Genomic DNA, 20,500 nt, shown 5'->3' on the forward strand with positions numbered 1-20,500 from the left:
GACAATGATGGGTACCATATTTGAGTGCATCCTCACCTCCTTTATCACCATCTGGTACCCTGCCTTGGACACACTGTTCCAGCCACTCCCCTCCGGCAGGAGGCTGTGGTCTACCTGGACAAGAACCTCTCGCCCAAGGAACAGTTTCTTCCAACTCTCACTGACTCATGTCTAAATGGAATTAGGCATAACTTGAATCCAGGAAAATAATACCACATTAGGCAAAATGAAGTACGGGAGAATTGGACTGCACCTCCCTCTTCCCAGGTAGGCTATTGTTTCTGCATATACACTCTATTCCTCCTGTCTGCATGCTCACATGTTTTGTTGCTTTCCCACCCTCTGCTTCTCTCAGGCACGCCAGGGGGATCTGCTCGTGCTTCTGCTCAGTCGTGACCCTCAAGGACTCTTCCACCACACCTCCAGCCCGGTAACTATCCCATCCTTACCCACTTCATTCAGTCTTGATCATGTTCTAGAGAATGACACTCTTGTCTTCACAGGACGCTAGGCTCGGCCTCGCTACCAGCCTCCCCAACGTCAGGCTCGGCTTTGCCACCAGCCTCTTCATCCACCGGGCTTGGCGTGCTACCAGCCCTATAACTCTAATAAACATCTTCAATGTTCAATTGTTGTGTTATTGCACTCGTAAACACGTTACGTTAATGCATTTCTAGTTACTATTGCACATTACAACAGCCATATTTCAATGTTATAGTACTTTGAATAAGACTGACATTTGTTTGTTAAATCTACCTTCGTTTATTGCATGCGCCAAACCCACCAAATCAAATTATTTTGTGTAACCTAAATTTACTTGAGAATAAACCAGATTCTGATATTGTTTCGGCACTTAAACTTGTATGGTTCTAACAAATATCCCAGTTCCAACGCAACTGGTGGAAAAAGAGAACCAAAATAATCTTATTTTCCATCGGAAGTAACTTTCAGCATTAAGGCCGAAATATGCTTCTGCGTCTCCGTTAACGGATGGGCGGGCGCATGGATACGCACGGATACGGACGGATAGACTTCGTTTATGGTTCTCCGTAGGCTGTGGGTGCTGAAAACAATTCACCGCCAGAAGAGTAGGTGGCGCAACGTTTTTTTGTAAGTCGTCGTCGAGTGTTTATTTACCTAGGTTATCGAGAAGTCGGAGTAAATTTACAAATTAGCCGTTTCATCAATAAAATACGCACATTTTCAGCAACTACACTGCCCATTTCTCGTCACATTTTAATTCAGATGCTGATTTACATGTACTGTTTAGCTGAAATATGAATTCTAAAAACTTACAGCAATGGCGGTCAAAGGATTCTGTTCGTCCTGTTTATCAGGGCAACCCCGCCCCTGACGCAAGCGGTCCTTAATACTGACCAATCACAGCCAAGGGGGTCTCCGTAGCTCTCCGTCGCTCTCCGAAATTACGACGGATAGTTAGAAAATTCAGGAGGTGCACATCGAGCTCTCCGGGGCTCTCCGAGGGCTGACGGATAGCTCGTAGAGGGCGTTCCACGGAGACAAGGGCGTTCCCATGTGTCCGTTTTTCGAAAAACGCAGAAGCATATATCGGCCTTTAGTCTAATGTAGTTTTCATGGTCTGCCTACGTGTGTCTCCACTGAGTCTCTGCGCTACAATGCACTTAGCGATCTACGACTGCTCTGGAGCTCTCGTTAATCTGCGAGGATTTTCAAGTGCCTCTTTAGCTACGATGGTTTTGGGAAATGGCCCATACAACTAAGATCCATCGTACGATGGACTCTACGATCAATTTAGGCTTACAACGCTTTCGGGAAACGCACCCCAGGTTGAAATCCGTGCTGGCGCCGTTCATTTTAGCCACTACTTTCCTGCCAAAATGGCGACGTAAACAGTAAAGTCACGTGACGTCCGGAGCTCTATAGGCGATCTTACAGCATTGTGTAACACACTTCGGTTGTGAGTATGTTCAGAAATAAATTCAATCATTTCATTTAGTTGCAGAATCCATTGTTATGCCCACACATTTATTTTAGATATAGTATAAGTTTAGCTATCTTGCAAATCCTGAGGATAGCCGACTGTAGCAGACCTTTCTATGTGACAACGGACAAGGGTGTTTTGTCCCTCGGGAGTTACCGTAGGCTTGATGCCGAAAGCATTGCGTGATATCAGTGAGGGATGTTCGAATGGCGATGTCAAGAAGAGCAGTGGTAGAATACAAGTTATGAAAAGAGACCGCGTCCGTGTCTTATTTTCCACACTATCATATACAATTATATCTAAAACGAATTTACAAAGAGCTCGGTTAGACTACCAAAGTTGAATTAGTGATGTTGTTAGCGATGCTAGCGTTATTTTGCTAGTTAGCCTATAACATTTCACTGGGTCTTGCAGCTGTTAGATTAACTGAAATTATTATGAAATGTTATGTTTTACTAGCCATTTGCCTACTTTAGCAAGTCACTGTATTTCCAAGCCCTGACGACACAGTAGCCTAAATAATTCCTCTTTCAAGTAATAAGCTAAGCCCCCATTCAAATGTTGAGCATTAAATTGGCTGCACGGTCTGTAGAGATCTTGAGACAAAGGCACGTTTGTGTTCTAAAACCGGATTATAAACCGCTTCGAAATATAAACCGCACAAGCACAAGACAACTGTAAAATCGGAGTACAAGCCGCGGCTTATTTTGCGAAAATTACGGTAGCCTACTGACTGTCTCAGTTTGTCTGTTATTGGAGTCGAAGTTCTAACATTAACTTACACAGCTAGGCTAATCAACATTCATAAAAATTTTTCAGGAAACCTAAACCCAATGCAAACCTTAAAACTTGCTTCAAATATTATGCCTTTTTCAATCGCGAAAAGAGCTTGTGGAGCTGTGGAAATATTCTCTATTCTGCTGTATGTTCTTATTCTTCTGTATCTCAACAAACATCTCTCTTCGATTTGAATAATGCACCGCAACGCAGCAAAATAAATGCTTCTTTCAACAAGAGGTCAAATGAGATGTCAATCAGCATCAAATTTCCAGTAGCGAATTAAATTTTGGGGTGGCACCCGGGGTGGCCAATCAGATGTCAGGGGTGTCCAGTGCCACCCCAGACACCCCTCTGGTTCCGTTACTGCCCAGATCCCCACCCCTCGCTCCTCGGTTTGAGGCAAAGAATGTTGGTGGCAGAGCCGTCGCAACTGGGTGCGAGGACCTGTGCGAACTTAACATGCGAGGCCCTGGTTCAGGCCCATTAAGATTACCCCCGCAGCCCCAGCACCGCGGGGGGGCCTCGCAGGGACGGGGGGCCTCGCGTGGCAAAGTTAAAAAAAAATTTTTTTTATCCAATTTGATTTACATGCGATGCACACTATGGTCTTATTGTCTTGTCTGTGTTTCCAGAGTTTATATAAAAATAAAGAAAAGTATATTTAATTGTGCTTTCTTTGTTAGCAAGGTAAGTGACGTGACGAAATAGGTCAGATGGTCACACAGACCGGCGAGCCCGCAGCAAATAGGTAGCTAACTGTAGCGTAGCTCGGATCCTGCTACGCGGACTGGTGTTATTGTTATAGGTGGTGTTATAGCTGTTTGATAGGCCCTAGCCTTTGTGTTGTTTTTCTGTTGGAATACATGTGTTCTCTGTTTGAGCTGTTTTTTTCTGATTGAATACATTTCCCTCAAAAGAAAAGCTTGAGTTTCGATATCTTGCATTTATTATACGGCTCTTCAGAATGTTCCAAAAAGTTCAGTTGATTGCGTCGGGGTCCTGTTCGTCCCGTCGGGATTAATCTTTGGATAATAACCGCCGGACAATACATTACCCCTTACATATGGGGGGGGGGGGGGCTCTCAGGGTTATTCTGCAGGGGGGCCTCATGTATTTCCGTTACGGTACTGCCCTGCTTACATTTAGTCATTTATCAGACTCTCTTATCCAGAGCGACTTACAGTAAGTACAGGGAAATTCCCCCGAGGCAAGTAGGGTGAAGTGCCTTGCCCAAGGACACAACGTCATTTGACAAGGCTGGGAATCGAACCAGCAACCTTCTGATTACTAGCCGATTCTCTAACCGCTCAGCCACCTGACTGCTTATTGACATACACCGTGATGCATGCGCAAGAATCACTTTCAACCCGCACGGGGACTGTCCATAATTCCGACAGCTATATAGGACGATAACGAAACAAACTATTAATTGAAAATCAAAGTAAAAAGATTATATGCATCTTTTTGAGAATATGCAACAGCAAAACTATTCAACATGTTGGCACAGCTGTGACTGAAGTCACTTTCTCTCTCGCTAACGCGTACATGTCAAGTTCAGCGTAACGCCTGGGACACACTGCCTGCGACACACTGCCTGCGATCTGCTGCGACGCGCCTGGAAGCGCCGCCTTTTTTCTTTTGGCGCCCATGTTATCAAATGGGACCGACCACACTTGCCGCGAAGCGCCGCAAAGCGATCGTTTCAGCAGCTGGTCGAATTTTTCGGCTAGACGCTGGCGAGATCGGCTGCAGGATGATAAGACACCATATTAGTTGATATATTTGAATAAAAAAAAAGATTTTACTACATTTATTGTAGACTACGGTGAACATTTGTAAAGTTGTAGACTTGATAATGATTTTTTTATATTACTTTGGAGGCCTACGTACCAATATTCACCCTATATTAAACCTAACTACACAATGTTGGTAACGAACGGCCTTTCCATGTGGTTACCCTGATGAAAACGAAGAGGGAGCCTTCTTTGTTGATTCTGAAAGCCTCATGCAGATTTCGTAGAACCTGACGACACAAGCTAGCTGAAATATGATTGGATAAAAACTCTACTCACTTATTTATGTCAGTGTATTTATTGAATGACATTAAAATGGGGGGAAGTTATGAAGAAAAAATATATAACCGCAACATTTTTTAATAATTGTATTTACATAGGCCTATTTACGAGGAAAAAAGTGAGTAGCCTATGTGTAGGCCAGCACGAGAAGGCCTTGCTGTCCCTGACGGCCCACAACTGCCATTAAGTGAATAGTGAAAGTCACTTTCCTTGCCTTCTTTCCCGCAAACTCAGCAATTAAGTCTTTATAGTCCAGCTTCGATATGTAACGTCCTTTTCAATTGATAGCAGGGCGAGACCACAGTCTATCCTGCGACATGGAGGTGCACAAAAAACAGCTTTGCTCACCTGATGCCACAGTTAAAGGTAAAGTCAATAGGATCCTGAGTGCAATCTCACAGTTAAGGAAAGTTCCTTCAATCTGTCTGAGGAAGTGAAGTGTTTGAAGTGTAGCTGTTCTTTTTGAAACTATTTCTCAGAGTATCCACAACATGTGAAAGAGGTCCAGCGCGTTAGTCCTGAGAGTCGGGCGTGCTCAGACCATCATTCAGTCTTTCGCACCGTCTCTGCAAGTCAGTCTCATCCATTTCACACAGTTTGGTCAAATCAAAAAGAAATCCAAAAGTTACCAAACTCCTGCATTTGTTTGAAACGGGATTGAAGAGCTGTAAGGGCCTGGTCCACTATAACGATAAAATAATCCGATATATGCTTGCTCTGAGTCTGGCGTATATTCATTTCGATTTTCATCCAGTTTGCGTTTCACTCGCCGCGTTGCTTTGATGACAGGTTCAGTGTCCAAATCGTAAGCAATCTGTTGCGGTGGCTAATGCGGACATAAATCCAGTGTCTCTGTATTTTTGCATGAATTCAATTAGTCGATTTAGCTGCAACAAGGCCACATCCAGCTGCATGTCACTCGACTTAAGTGTCTTAATGACAGTGTTAACAGCAAACAAAATATCATACCATATGACCATAGACAATATGAATTCAAAGCTTTGCATTTAATTTGCAAGCGATTTGGCTTCACTTGCAGTTTTTGTGTCGTAGTCATCAGCCACTTCAAGCACAGCATCCCTGATGTCACTTGTTTGATAGCGTAAAATACAGAAATAAATGACATAGAAAATCAAAGACTATACAGTACATTAATTGTAAAATAATTTCTATGTATGCTAAATATTGATTGATACATACATTTCTGTATTGATTCATTTCTGTGTTCATACAAGATGGTTTCAACGCTTTTTTATTGGAGATTTTGTGAAGCGTGTTAATAATGAACGCAAATTGGAGAAAATAACTTTACAGTTAGGTTTGAATCTTCAAGCTCCATATTGTCTGAAACATCAGCATTAAAAAGAACATTCATGACAGAAATATTACCGAGCCGGTGGAATACAAGAAATAAGGAAGCAGAGATTTGAAGCCAGAAATATTTGGTATAAGAACTAAAATAGAAAAGGTGTGAAAGAGATTCTTCCTCTTCTTGGCAAAAAGAGCAAAGTGTGGAGACGTTTTGGTTAAATTCACTTAAATATTTATTACAAGGGTAGTAACAATGAATAATTTTAACGTGAACTTCGTTGATTTTATTATTAAATACGAATTTGTTTGGTACTGTCCATACATTTCGAAAGTTAATATTTGGGTAAAATGATAACCATCTTCCAAGAGCTTTAATATTTGAGTAGTAGCAATTCTCAAATATGTACTTGTGCATTTTACATACAAAATACTAACCCCTTTTATAAACAGTTGAGGAACGTTAAAGTTTGCATTGCAGTATATTGACTAAGCTTTCACCAGAAACAATAAGTTAGAAGAGATATTATTTGTAAGTTTGATGTAGTCTTTTGCTGTATGTATTCCATATATTTCAACAAATTCATTATAGGAATACAGGTGTCCACTATTATTAAGTCAATCTGGAATAAAAATAATGCCCTCATAAAACCAATCAGGGAAGAAAACGGATTTGCGAGCTGATAAAATATATTGATTATTCCAAATGATGAGAAAAATGATGTTTAAAGAACAGTTTCCATAATTCAAGAGCTTGCTTATGACATTTTTAGAGCTAAAGTGGAAGTCTTATACATTTTAAATTGCAGGAAAGTACCACATCTTCTAAAGATTAGATTTGGTGATTGATTCAACAAAGTGTAAAGAAGGATAAACGAAGCAAGAAAGTAATTCAGTATTCAAACTTTTATTTCATGAAATCAATGAAAAAAAAAAGGTAGCTCAAGGTATTAGCTTATCTTGGGTATTATCAACAGATTCGCCGCAATTAATAATGGCAAGATAACAGCCTCATACCAAGAGGTTTTAAAAAAGCAAATACATCAATGGTAATTTGAATTAAAACAAAGTATGGAATAAAAAGCTTGTGTTGGATTGTTGTGGTGTTGTATAGTTGCCCAACCAACCCAGTGTAAAACAAAACCATAAAAACTAGTTAATATCTAGTTATGTCCGCAGACGACACAGGGGCGAGGTCAAGGGAGGCCAGCTGCCAACATGCTGCCAAGTAGGGCACGATCTTTCAGAGCATTCTCCACATCGCGCTCTTCAATCTTCAAAGAGATCTGCAAATTAGGAGCAACGGGTTTACACACGTACCACACACTTGAGGAAAGTAAACTCTATATTGCTGGATGTTATGGTTGCCCAAATATAGAATTTCTTTTGTATACAAGTCTGGTCTGAGCATGCACCCAAGCAGTATGGTCCTTAACACTCCAACCAATAAATAAAATGGACTGACCATTCACAGAATCTCAAAGAAAGAGAGATGAGATGCTCATCTTGGGGAAGGTACCCTTGGTCTATGCTTTTCACTTGATTAAATAGCAAACAACTCTTAACTCTAAAGACTGAAGTTGCTGCTGTTGGCATCTAACCTTCTAAAAATGTTCTTTGTTGTGTCTGTAAATTAGACTCTTTGATAAGAAATGCAAGTTCATTAAATTGTCACTCAAATTTTTTTAACAATATTTAGCTGGAAAGGTAAGAAGTTAAAGCTTAACGTGAAATCAGTTCATCAGCTGAAAACGTGATACGATAATTTTTATCAATATTTGAAGTGGCATTTTATCAGAATGTTAGCTAAAAACCGGTCGGGATTGGACACTTTCACTGACGCATTAGCATCATGACATTAGCAACACATTAGCAACCCGGGCAACACATGCATCATAGACCACTGTAGTACCTGTTTTCAATCGTTAAAATAAACATTCCTCACAAATACATTTTCGTTGTAGGATTTATTATGACATTAGATTACAAGTAAACGATTTTCTGGTGAAATTATCATTACCTGTGGTTTCAAACCAGTGTAACGTCACTGTGTCCAAAACCCGACCGCACTTCTATCCTCGTAGTAAACACTCGCCGCTGCTGTTTTTACGGGGATATTAACTTGATCCAGGGTCACCAAACTGACCATCAATGCTGTCAACATATCCGGGGACGTAGTTATGTCCTCCACAATAAGATATCACGCTTCACCATCTCCAAACTATGCGATAAAATCTCAATTTGACTGTATACCACCACCTGCTGGATGTTTTGTTGAACTCTTCTCAAAGTTTGCCAGCCCCCATCCCTTCCTCCCCTCAACTACAGATCACGTCACACTTGATCGTGTATTTTCATTGGTTAGACAAAGTAGTGTTAAGCTAGCGTTGAAATACACTCGTATGCTAACCTATATAGTAGCAGTACGATGACAACACAGACACACTTGTCAGAGTAAAGATCGTCGCCCAAGCGTCTCCCGAGTGTCGCCGAGTGGTCTTTCGGCCAAAGTAACTTTCCTATATTATTTAGACATATAAACGTCCATATATGTTCATGAAATTTGACACATAGATTGTTTGGTATGCCTAAAATAATACTACTTACACTTTGCTGGCGATCGCAAAAGAAAATGCTGGCAAAAAGACCGGAAACTGTGTCCAAACCCCGTTCGGACAATAGGAGTTTACGGCGGTCGGGATTGGACACAGTGACATTAGCTCACTGCAACGCTGTACGCAAGACACACTAGAAAGCTCCACAACTGTTTAGGAAGCCAAACTGCGACAGAACATGTTCGGCACTCCCCTTACTTAAATCAAAAGTCTTTCAATAGGTGAAACTATCTGACTACTTACATGAACTTCAATGCCACAGCATAAACTTCGTCAACCTGTTCACAAAGGTCTCTTAAATTACAGAATTGCCCATTTTAAAGTGTAGTAGCTAGTACATTCTGAGTGTTCCCTTCGATCTAGCTAGTTAGCTAGCTTGCATGGGCATTTCCCTCCCGTCTGCAGCACTAACAAGATATGGACAGTTAGTGGAAATTGTGTCCCGTTTTCGTTCATTTAATGCATTCGACCTCATAATCTGTTTCCATATAGATGAAACGTAGGGCTATATCCACAAATGTGTAGACTCAAATATACATACAGAACCGTTTTTCATTTCCTGCGCATTCAAACAATCCCCTCAGCAGTGTTGCCAGGTCCGCGGTTTTCCCGTGGAATTGGGCTACTTTTGAAGTGTTGCCGCAGGTTTAATTTTTTGTCCGCTGGTTCGGGTAGACCTATTTTGCAAGCAAATTACATGAATTTCTTAAAAATCCATATTTTAAATGCAATTATTTATACCCAAATCCTACCAAACTGAATCCAGATCAGCACGTACACACATTGACATGGGACAAGCCCTCATACACACACACACTGTGCGTGTGCACACGTGCCTAATGCTCTCAGTCTCCTGAGAAAACCTCCTGAAAACTGCTTTTAATGCTGGCATACTAAACATTTGGTGTTACTTTGTAGATATTACAATACATTTGGCAATGATAGCAATGCAGTTGGACTTTAAAAGCAGTGTATATTGCAGGGGCATATTTTGAGTTCCGATATTGGGCTGGTTTTTGGGCTGGTTTTATTGGCCGTTGGGCTGGTTTTGGGCTAGTTTTGATTGGCCATTGGGCTGGTTTTGTCACACAGACTTGGCAACCCTGCCCCTCAGTCAAGTTTACCTAGCACCTGCAGCTAGGCTAGCTTGCTCGTAGCACAATTTACCAGGGTCAGCTTCTCCACGCAGGACTCTAGACTGAGACCAAATGGTCGCACTTGGCTTTGTTACTGACAATGATCGCTTCCAGCAAACTTCTTTTGAATTAACCAATTCCCCCAAAATAAATGTCAAGCTTATTTACATTTTTGGGGGCATATTTTCAGTTAGCAAATGGTACTGTTTGAATCGCGATTCCATCTGAAATACTGCCGGTGACAACGTTGTTTGAATAGCTTGTATCAAAGGGGGTTCAGCTTGTTTCAAATTCATTCCTAAGGAATGAATGCAATATGAGTATGCTTGAAAATATCACTAGAAGGGAAAAACTTAAGGTGACGTTTAAGTCATAGAATTAGGATTTTTTTTACACCGGATTGCCCAACAATATCTTCGGTTGATACAACTTTTCAACTGAGGCTATCACTATTCCCTCTTGCAGGGGAAATCAGAAGACAACCGTTTCATTCTACACTTCACTTTTAGTATTTTGAATTGTAAATGAGCAGCAACAAATGTATGCTTTTAAATCTATGCAATCTGTATATTTTATACAAAAATGCATACTACAACTGATCAGTTGTAAAAATTACAGTTAATAAACTGACCCATTTGCAACCGACGCAAGCAAGCACACCCTACAATTCCCCCAGAAATGGTACCCTCTGTAGTTATATATTTGTCATACTTTTAGGAGGGCAGGAGGACGTTGGGAAACACTGAATAACTTTGTTGTACATACAACTTAGTTAACTCAGTTCAAGCAATTTCTGTGAATGCAGTGGTGAATGAGTAGGTTGACGGCTGGTAGCTCAACCAATAGGATAAACCGGACATCATATTGTAAAAATATTGCCATAACTCTACGATACATATTGTAAAATGTTTGCATCGCGATATATTGTCAGGGCTCTACGCTAACTTTTTTTGCTGGAGCACATGTGTCCCCAAGTGAAAAACAGGATTGGTTACTTATTTATTCATTACATATTCATTTATTACTTTTTTGTATTCATGGTAACATTTTTTCAAACTGACTGGCTTGGCAAAGCTTTGTAGCATGGGAGTCTTGATCTTTTTCCAGTTTTCAGCACATTTACAGGCATCAAACATTTCCAGGGAGGGCACATCTGTACTGATCCGAATGAGGTCCTCTGTGGTGGATGGGTTCAAACTACTCATTAATGGGAAATGTAGTTTATTCGCACCAGTGTTCATGTAGGGTCGCAACTGCGCTCTTGGTTTTCAGCATGGCTTGCGGTAGGACAGAAGGGGACTCAGTTGGGGGGTTAATTTTGTTGACGGAAGCATTGTTTAAGTTTCTATTGTTGAACTTGTGTTTATTTTGGTATGTGTAGTGTTGGATGTTAGTTTGCTTAGTTCTTTTGTTCACACTGAGGGCCTCGTACTAACGCTTTTGCGCCCACTTCAGGCGTATTTGTTTCGCAACGTGCGCGTAAAAGCATGGGGAGGTATGTACAAACATGCCGCACTGAGGTAAAAGCGCAGACAAATTGAAAATGGCAAATTGCGCTTTTATGTGTCATGCATATGCACGGGAGGGTCAAGGGGAAAGTGGGCGTTTCCCATAAAGAGATGGGAGGGTAGGCGTAAAGTGCTAAATCTTTGTTTTCGCTGTTTTGACTTTGGTAGCTGATCCATGATAGAAAGAGAGAAGGAGTCCCATTATATTGAGTGCTCACAATTTACGGTATAGTGGGCAGAGGAAGACGCTGATTACCCAATGAACTGCAGGTTTGGTAAATACGACGTAAAAAAATAAAAAAAATCACAGCGTGTGGTTTCTGCGGGTTGGACATGGCGCTGATAACTTTACGTTTGCAAATGTACATACATGAGGGCCTGGGTGTGAAGGTTAGCTAGCTAGATCGCTAGCCAGGCTGTTACAGTGCAGGACAGATGCAGTAGGCTATCGCAAGACGCAGCCTATGAGGTTTATCTGAGTCACGATTATTAGTAGTTGAAATCTCTCAAAAAAAATTGGGAATAAACGTTTCCTGTTGAAAATAATGGTTTGAGCATTTTCAGGTTCCATCATCTCTTTTCACGTAACTGACCGCTGCAATAGGTTAAAAACAGACTGTATGTCTATGGTTAAAACTTGCTCGCTAATACTTTTCCATGCTTGCACACATATTTTTACTCGCATATGCGAGTAAAATGGCCGCACTGTAGAGCCCTGATTGTGCCAAAATATATTGTTACACCCCTACAAAATACACATAAACAAAAGTGTTTGGTACAATTGTAAGAAAAGTTGACAATAGCAAAAGTTCAGTTATTGTTACCTTGGTGAGACGAGCCTCCTTCGCCTTCTTAAGACCAAAGATACCTCGGCTCTCAAGTAGACTGCACAGAGAGAGGCATTCGCCCTGACCCACACTTGCGACCTGTCTCTGGTCACACAGGCGACTGTACACCTCATGAAGCTAAAGATTAAAAGGGACAGGTTAGTTTTTCCTTCATTAAACTCACTAACTCAACTAATGCCTTGTTCTTTCCTCAAGCCTGCAACTTACATTTACATTTAGTCATTTAGCAGACGCTCTTATCCAGAGCGACGTACAGTAAGTACAGGGACATTCCCCCGAGGCAAGTAGGGTGAAGTGCCTTGCCCAAGGACACAACGTCATCTTTTGCACGGCGGGGAATCGAACCGGCAACCTTCTATTTACTAGTCCGATTCCCTAACCGCTCAGCCACCTGACTCCCTCAACTTAAGATCACCTGTGGCTGATGTGCCTTGTGTCATCAGCCCCATTACACATTAATGTCCCTTACCTTGCCCAGTGGCATTTCCTTGGTCTTGCCATTGTATGTGAGCAGTAGAAGGCAACACACAAGCAATTTCTGCTGCAAGGGGATGCTCTCCCCCTCACCATTCACAGAGGTGGTCATGCGGTCCCCATAAACCTCTGACAGCACACGTGCCACCTGAGGCACGCCAGCACAAGACACTGAGGAGAATAAATTGAGGGGAGGAGAGAGGGGAGTTAACCATGTAGACTTGGGACATGTCCAAAGCACTTATGCAATTTTCAAAATATTTCTAATTGACTGCCATTCAGAGTACCTGTCCCCACCTAAATTCAAAATGCTTAAATGCATGAAAAACCTTCAACAGGAATCACCTCTTCTGGCATGATTGCGTGTGGGTAAATGTACCTATTTTACATATGGTAATAATTCTAAACTTGTGTTATGAAACATTACATGAAAAATTTATAATAATAATACATTTTATTTGTATTGCACTTTACATTAAAGCAATCTCAGGGCTACAGAGCATATAATAAAGCAAATAAAAAATTATCAAAGTAAAAAATGTATAATTAATTTAAAAAGATCAAGGTCAATAAATAGTTAAAAGCAAAACCTATAAAATACATTTAGTCAAAAGCCTTTTTTTTTATTATATGTTTTTAGGTTTCGTTTAAAAACATCTGTAGTCTGAGGGGCCCTAAGGTGGTCAGGAGTTCCACAGCCTCGGAGCAGCAGATGCTGCGCACACGCTGCAGAGTTTGGTTCTGGGGGCTTTAAGGGTGTTTGTGGTTGCAGACCCGAGGCTGCGTGAGGAAGTCTGGGGGGTGAGGAGTTCCTGTAGGTAAAGGGGGGCATGTCCGTGAAGGCACTGGTGGGTGAGGAGGGAGACCTTATATTCAATTCTGAATGGGACAGGGAGCCAGTGAAGACATTTCAGGATGGAGGTGCTATAATTTAACACTCGTGTTGTCTTAACATTCTGTACACTCCCCTTGTCCTAAGGGTACAAAATGACTGGGTTAGGGTGACTTAACCCTAACCTAATCAGTCAAGATCCTAGTTTTCCAAAGGTTTTTCATAAGTTGAATCTGCTTTTTTATAATACGAGGTAACGATGTCAACACTATTCAACCACAACATTTTCTTTTGTTACTCCAAATGCCAATTTAGTTTCAACTCTTAAACCTTTGTAAAATGTAGTTTATAATTGCTTTTATTAACAAAAATATGCATTTTTTGTTATCATTCATCTCATTTAGTTCCTGAGCCGTAGTTTATCATTATGTCTTAGCATTCTTTAAGACAATTCTATTCAACTGCAGATGCCTTTATTCAACAAATGGGATACACAATTTAGGGCTCGAAAGTTAGGGATCCTGTAGTTAGGGAGAGTGGCTGAAATACTGGTGAGCCGCATAAGGACAAAGCACTGGAAATAACAAATTCATGGAAATAACTCATTCATGTGGCTACTACACATCTGATATGAAATCAGTAATCTCAGAGCCATCAGATATGGGGTATTCATCCAAAACCCTATAAAATCCAATAAAGCAGACATGAGTCTTTTTTGTAACTTTTTTTTTGTTTTTACATTTACATTTAGTCATTTAGCAAACGCTCTTATCCAGAGCGACTTACAGTAAGTACAGGGACATTCCTCCGAGGCAAGTAGGGTGAAGTGCCTTGCCCAAGGACACAACGTCATTTGACACGGCCGGGAATCGAACCAGCGACCTTCTGATTACTAGCCCGATTCTCTAACCGCTCAGCCACCTGACTCCCCACAGCCACCTGACTCCCCACATGACATTACATTTCTTTACATGACATTCATTGTAAAGAAAGAGGACACTATCAGGTATTTCCATGTCAAATGTAAAAACTTTACGTAATACAGTATGTGAATGTTCAAACCCATTGTATTATAACAATTGCAGATTAATTGTGGTCTCAAAACCACTTAAAATGTTAAACTAGTATGAAAAAATAAATAAAAAGGTCAACTATGTAACATGGAGAATATGTGTATACTGTGGTTTCAACTATACATTGTGGTGTTATCAGGCAGTTTCAGATTAACACTACAAGAATTTTCAGTAATGCAAAATGCATTTCACCTTCATACGTTGCGTAATTAAGATATATTTAAATAATCCAAACAATGTCACCGCACATCCTTGGGTTCTGGGCAATAGTGCCACCAAAAAAACTTGAACACACAGACAGAGATTCCTAGAATTATAGTTTGATAGTAAACAAACATGCACGTGTATTGAGGTCTGCAAAATTTACATAGGTAACGTCCATATAGTGCACAAATCAATAAACTAATTATTGTGACAGGCCTATGAGTGCCAGGGTTTACGCAATGATCAGAAAGTTCTATACTTTTGGTGACGTTGTAGCAACTGACTGTTTTGACACGTGGTGAACATTGAGTGTTAGATACTTTTGCGTGGATGGTATTGTTTTTTGGGACACTCAGGTGAATAGCGGGGCTGAGCTGTCAACCGATCACCATCTGGTGGTGAGTCAGGGGGTGGGAGAAGACTCTGGACAGACCTGGTAAGCCCAAGCGAGAAGTGCCGATGAACTGGGAATGTTTGGAGGAGGCCCCTGTCCGCGAGATCTTCAACTCACACCTTCGGCGGTGTTTCTCAGGCATCCCTGCGGATGTTGGGGGCATTGAACTGGAGTGGGCAATGTTCAAAGCCTCCATTGCTGAAGCCGCGGTGGAGAACTACGGCCTCAAGGTCTTAGGTGCTTCAAGGGGCGGTAACCCTCGAACACTGGACACTGGTGGTCAGGGAAACCGTCCGACTGAAGAAATAGGCCTTCCGGGATATATTGTCCGGGAGGTCTCCGGAAGCAGCTGCAAGGTACCGACAGGCCCAACAGGCTGCGGCTTCTGCTGTGAGAAGGCAAAGCAGTGGGTGTGGGAGAAGTTCGGAGAAGATATGGAGAAGGACTTTCGGTCTGCACCAAGGTGCTTCTGGAAAACCGTCCGCCACCTCAGGAGGGGGATGCAGGGAACCATCCAAGCTGTGTACAGCAAAGATGGGACGCTGTTGACCTAAACTGAGGAGGTTTTTGGGCGGTGGAAGGAACACTGAATAGTTACTAAATCCCACCATGTCCTCTAGGATGGAGGCAGAGCCGGAGGCTGATGGAGACGGATCAGATTAGATTTCCCTGGGAGAGGTCACTGAGGTAGTCAAACAACTACACTGTGGCAAAGGCCCGGGGATTGATGAGATCCAACCAGAAATGCTGGATGGGGTGTCATGGATGACACGCCTAAGGCACCTTTTAAAAAAGGGGGACCAGATAGTGTGTGCCAACTACAGGGGTATCACACTTCTCAGCCTCTCTGGTCAAGTTAACTCTAAGGTGCTGGAAAGGAGGGTTCGACCAATTGTCGAACATTGGCTTGAAGAGGGGGGTCAGATGGCTGAGCGGTTAGGGAATCGGGCAATTAATAAGAAGGGTCCTTGTCCTTGGGAAATGCACTTCACCCTACTTGCCTTGGGGGAATGTCCCTGTACTTACTGTAAGTCGCTCTGGATAAGAGCATCTGCTAAATGTAATGTAATGTAAATGTAAGAGCATCAATGTGGGTTCAGTTCTGGTCGTGGAATGACAGATCAGATCTTCACTCTCGCAAGGATCCTGGAGGGGGCCTGGGAGTATGTCCATCCGGTCTACATGCGTTTTGTGGATCTGGAGAAGGCGTATGACCGGATCCCCTGGGAGGTGCTGTGGGAGTACGGGGTGAGGGGGGATTCCATCGCTGCTTTTTGCGGATGCTGTGGTCTTCCTGTCATTATCAGTCCGTGACCTTCAGCACTCACTGGAGCGTTTTGCAGTCGAGTGTGAAGCAGATGGGATGAGGATCAGCACCTTTAAATCTGAAGCCATGGTTCTCAGCAGGAAACCGAAGGAGTGCTTACTCCGGGTAGGGAATGAGTTTTTGCCCTGAGTGAAGGAGTTCAAGTACCTCAAGATCTTGTTCGCGAGTGAGGGGAAAATGGAGTGGAAGTTTGGCCGGAGAATCGGGGCAGCGGGGGCGGTATTGCATTCGCTGTATTGCAACGTTATCACGAAAAGAGAGCTGAGCCTGAAAGCAAAGCTCTCGATCTACCGGTCAATTTTAGTTCCTACCCTCACCTAAAAGAATGAGGTTGCGAGCACCAGTGGCCAAAATAGGTTTCCTTGAGGGTGGCGGGCATCTCCTTTAGAGATAGGGTGAGGAGCTCAGTCATCCGTGAGGAGCTCGGAGTAGAGCCGCTGCTCCTTTGCGTTGAAAGGAGCCAGTTGAGGTGGTTTGGGCACCAGGTAAGGATGCCCCTAGGCGCCTCCCTACAGAGGTGTTTCAGGCACGTCCAGCTGGGAGGAAGCCTCAGGGAAGACCCAGGACTAGGTGGAGATTATATGTCCACACTGGCCTGGGAACGCCTCGGGGTCCCACAGTCAGAGCTGGTCGATGTGGCTTGGGAGTTTGGGGCCCCCTGCTGGAGGGGGGCCTGCAATTATTTCACATAACTGTTTTGAGAATGAGGATAGTCTCAGGAAATGCAATTAAACAATTGAAAAACAACAATCCCTATTTCTTTAGTTAACAGATGGAAAAAACATACATTCTACTTCTAATCAAATAGCCTAACAATTCACTGAATAACCGGGACAGTTCTTCACACCAAGGGCGTAGGTTTGCATAGGGACCATAGGGACTAGTCACGACCAAAGTTTGGGAAAGACACAATCGTCCCCACCAATATTTTGTTAATTTTCAAAAAGAATATCTATTGCATAACTCATTCGTATTATTATCTATACTATGTTTGTCGCCGAGAAAAGTGAAAAATACATTTCCAAGTTAACCAATGCGCCCTCGAGCATGCGAGACAAGATGATGTCATTTAAGTTAATTGAGTGAAGTGGCAGTCAGAAACACTTCGTGAATCGTGACTTGCAGAAAGAGAGCTGGCAATACGCCAGGAAATCATAAAGCCTCATATTAGTATTTTGTTTGGTCTCAGCATTGATATTTTTGACCCTTTTGTGCTTTATAGATACGAAAATGTCACCCAAAAAGAAGAGAGATATCAGATGTTTTTTCACCACCCAGAGAGTAAGTAGCTATCAAGAAGGTCGTTGTTAGTTAGCTAGTAGGAAAACTACACACACAAGTGCAAACCTGCTAGCCTTACATCGCCACCAATTGTACAATGGAAACATGTTTTGAAAGTTGTTAGTGTAGTAGAGCATGTAACTTTTGCTTGTATTAAATCTATCCCTAGTGTCTGCAATCTTTCGACCAGTGTGTTCTTGTTGAAGCCAGAATGATAAAGTTAACCTACCCACATAATGGGACCGTGCTAGTTTAGCCTAGTACCAGCAGGCTAGCAACTCAACAGTGATATTAACTGATAATAAGTAGGCCTATATGATCCCTTGGATAGTAATATGCCTATCCCTGTAATCTCGACCAATGTCAGCAGTCAACTAAGCATGGTTAGTGTCTGTATTAAATTGCTGAATTACTGTGCAGGAAAAAAGCACCCTGAAGATACAGATGTAGAGCAGGTTGGTGATGAATCAGCATCAGGGGTTCAGGTGAGAAGTTGAATTGTCCATTTTGGTAAAGATTGCATTAAATTGCAGTTTAAGGGATGTTTAGACAATGTTACCCATGAATGTCATCATTCACACTTATACTTGTAGATAGTAAAAAGGTGCTATAAATTGGTATGCCCATATGTATGCACCATATATGATTTCATTGCTCAGAAGTCCAGTACAGATGATGTAGTCCTAGTACAGCTCCATAAAACCTGAACCAATTACCTACATATATAAAAAAAATTCTGAACAAACAAGTGTCCCTACCAAAGCTGTGACCAAACCTACGCCCTTGCTTCACACAATATGAAAGGCCAACTCAAGGAATGGAAGAGAAACTGGCTGAGTTCAATACTGAAGCTTAATATAGCAATACTGTAGCTTAATATAGCTAAATGAATACATCAATATTCACTTTCTTTCAGCCTGCAAGTTAGTCGAGTGCCATGTCATTATCTGCTCCACTTAGCAAGTCTTCCTCATTTTCCTTCAACTTTTTAATGTAAACTTCGAGAATGTTATGGAAATCAATCAGTTCATCAAACTTCGCAAATAAATGCTAAAACACTGTGCCCGTTCAAAAGGCTGCACCTTATATAATCACCTAAAATATACTTTAACAACTTTACTGCATGTCCTTGGGTCCTGAGCAATACCTGTTGCATTTCAACCTCATACAGTGTTCAGTTTGCGAGACAATTCAGTTGCACAAACACACGCATTCCTGGAATTGGTTGCTTTTTGTGCTCAATAACAAGACTAAAAAAATAAAAAAATAAAACATTTCCAAATTGTTGCATCAGTTTCACACAAACAATTTTACATTCACGTGGATTTTCTGCATCCTGGGAAAATGATGATGATATTCCAACTATTTGGCATTCAACTACAAGCTTTTTAAATTATATGAACACAGAATAATAATCAACAATAATATTGAGGCAAGACAGTTATCCTACATTTCAAATGATGGGGGGCGGTAAGGGACCTGGATAATGGATAGGGAGGCACTGACGCAAAAAAGAATGAGAACCACTGAGTTCGAGGGTCAGGCAATTCTAACTTTTAACAGTAAGAAGAACACCTCCTATACGAACATGACTGAAGCTATAATTGCTTACCTTTAGTTCCTGCTGTGGAGCTGCACATTGCCTTTCTGTCATTAGATTCCACCATTTCAACAGCTCTCCTGTAACAGGAATATGGTGTCATGCTATTTGGCAATTAAGTACAAATTGGCTAATAAATCATTTTAAAGACTGATATACAGTATTGCTGATATTATTTCAGGAAAATTTAGCAACATACACACGTGGACAAAATTGTTGGTACCCTCCCGTTAAAGAAAGAAAAACTCACAATGGTCACTGAAATAACTTGAAACTGACAAAAGTAATAATAAAAATGTTTTGAAAATTAACAAATGAAAATCAGACATTGCTTTTTAATTAATAACTTAATGTTTGTTTCACAACCTTTTGAGGCAATCACTGCAATCAAGCGATTTCTGTAACTCAGACTTCTGCACCTGTCGACAGGTATTTTGAGCCACTCCTCGTGAGCAAACTGCTCCAGCTGTCTCAGGTTTGACGGATGCCTTCTCCAGACTGCATGTTACAGCTCCTTACACTGATGTTCAATAGGATTTAGATCAGAGCTCATAGAAGGCCACTTCAGAATAGTCCAATGTTTTGTTCTTAACCATTCTTGGGTGTTTTTAGCTGTGTGTTTTGGGTCATTATCCAGTTGGATGACCCATGACCTGTGACTGAGACCAAGCTTTCTGACACTGGGCAGCACATTTCTCTCCAGAATGCCTTGATAGTATTGAGATTTCATCATACCCTGCACAGATTCAAGACACCCTGTGCCAGATGCAGCAAAGCAGCCCCAGAACATAACCGAGCCTCCTCCATGTTTCGCTGTAGGTACAGTGTTCTTTTCTTTGTATGCTTCATTTGTGCATCTGTGAACATAGAGCTGATGTGACTTGCCAAAAAGCTCCAGTTTTGTCATCTGTCCAAAAGACATTCTGCCAGAAGCTTTGTGGCTTGTCAATATGCATTTTGGCAGATTCCAGTCTCGCTTTTTTACGATTTACTTTCAACAGGGGAGTCCTCCTCGGTCGTCTTCCAGGAAGTCCACTTTGGCTCAAACAGCGACGGATGGTGCGATCTGACACTGATGTACC

The 20,500-nt window shown here is 41.8% G+C and overlaps 1 protein-coding gene across 1 annotated transcript in view; it reads right to left on the reverse strand.

The window, feature by feature from the left end:
- Positions 1-7,013: 7,013 nt before the first annotated feature.
- The window catches only part of cdc6 (cell division cycle 6 homolog (S. cerevisiae)), a 45,886-nt gene continuing 32,399 nt past the window's right edge, over positions 7,014-20,500 (reverse strand). Inside the window, exons 9-12 of the mRNA XM_067259230.1 lie at positions 19,431-19,498; positions 12,703-12,878; positions 12,210-12,350; positions 7,014-7,412 (exon numbers count right to left, since the gene is read on the reverse strand). Of these exons, the coding sequence (XP_067115331.1) occupies positions 7,323-7,412; positions 12,210-12,350; positions 12,703-12,878; positions 19,431-19,498 (475 nt within the window). The 3' untranslated portion in view covers positions 7,014-7,322. The remainder of the gene's footprint in view (positions 7,413-12,209; positions 12,351-12,702; positions 12,879-19,430; positions 19,499-20,500) is intronic.

Source organism: Osmerus mordax, chromosome 21, assembly GCF_038355195.1.
Source record: "Osmerus mordax isolate fOsmMor3 chromosome 21, fOsmMor3.pri, whole genome shotgun sequence".
Classification (NCBI taxonomy): domain Eukaryota; kingdom Metazoa; phylum Chordata; class Actinopteri; order Osmeriformes; family Osmeridae; genus Osmerus; species Osmerus mordax.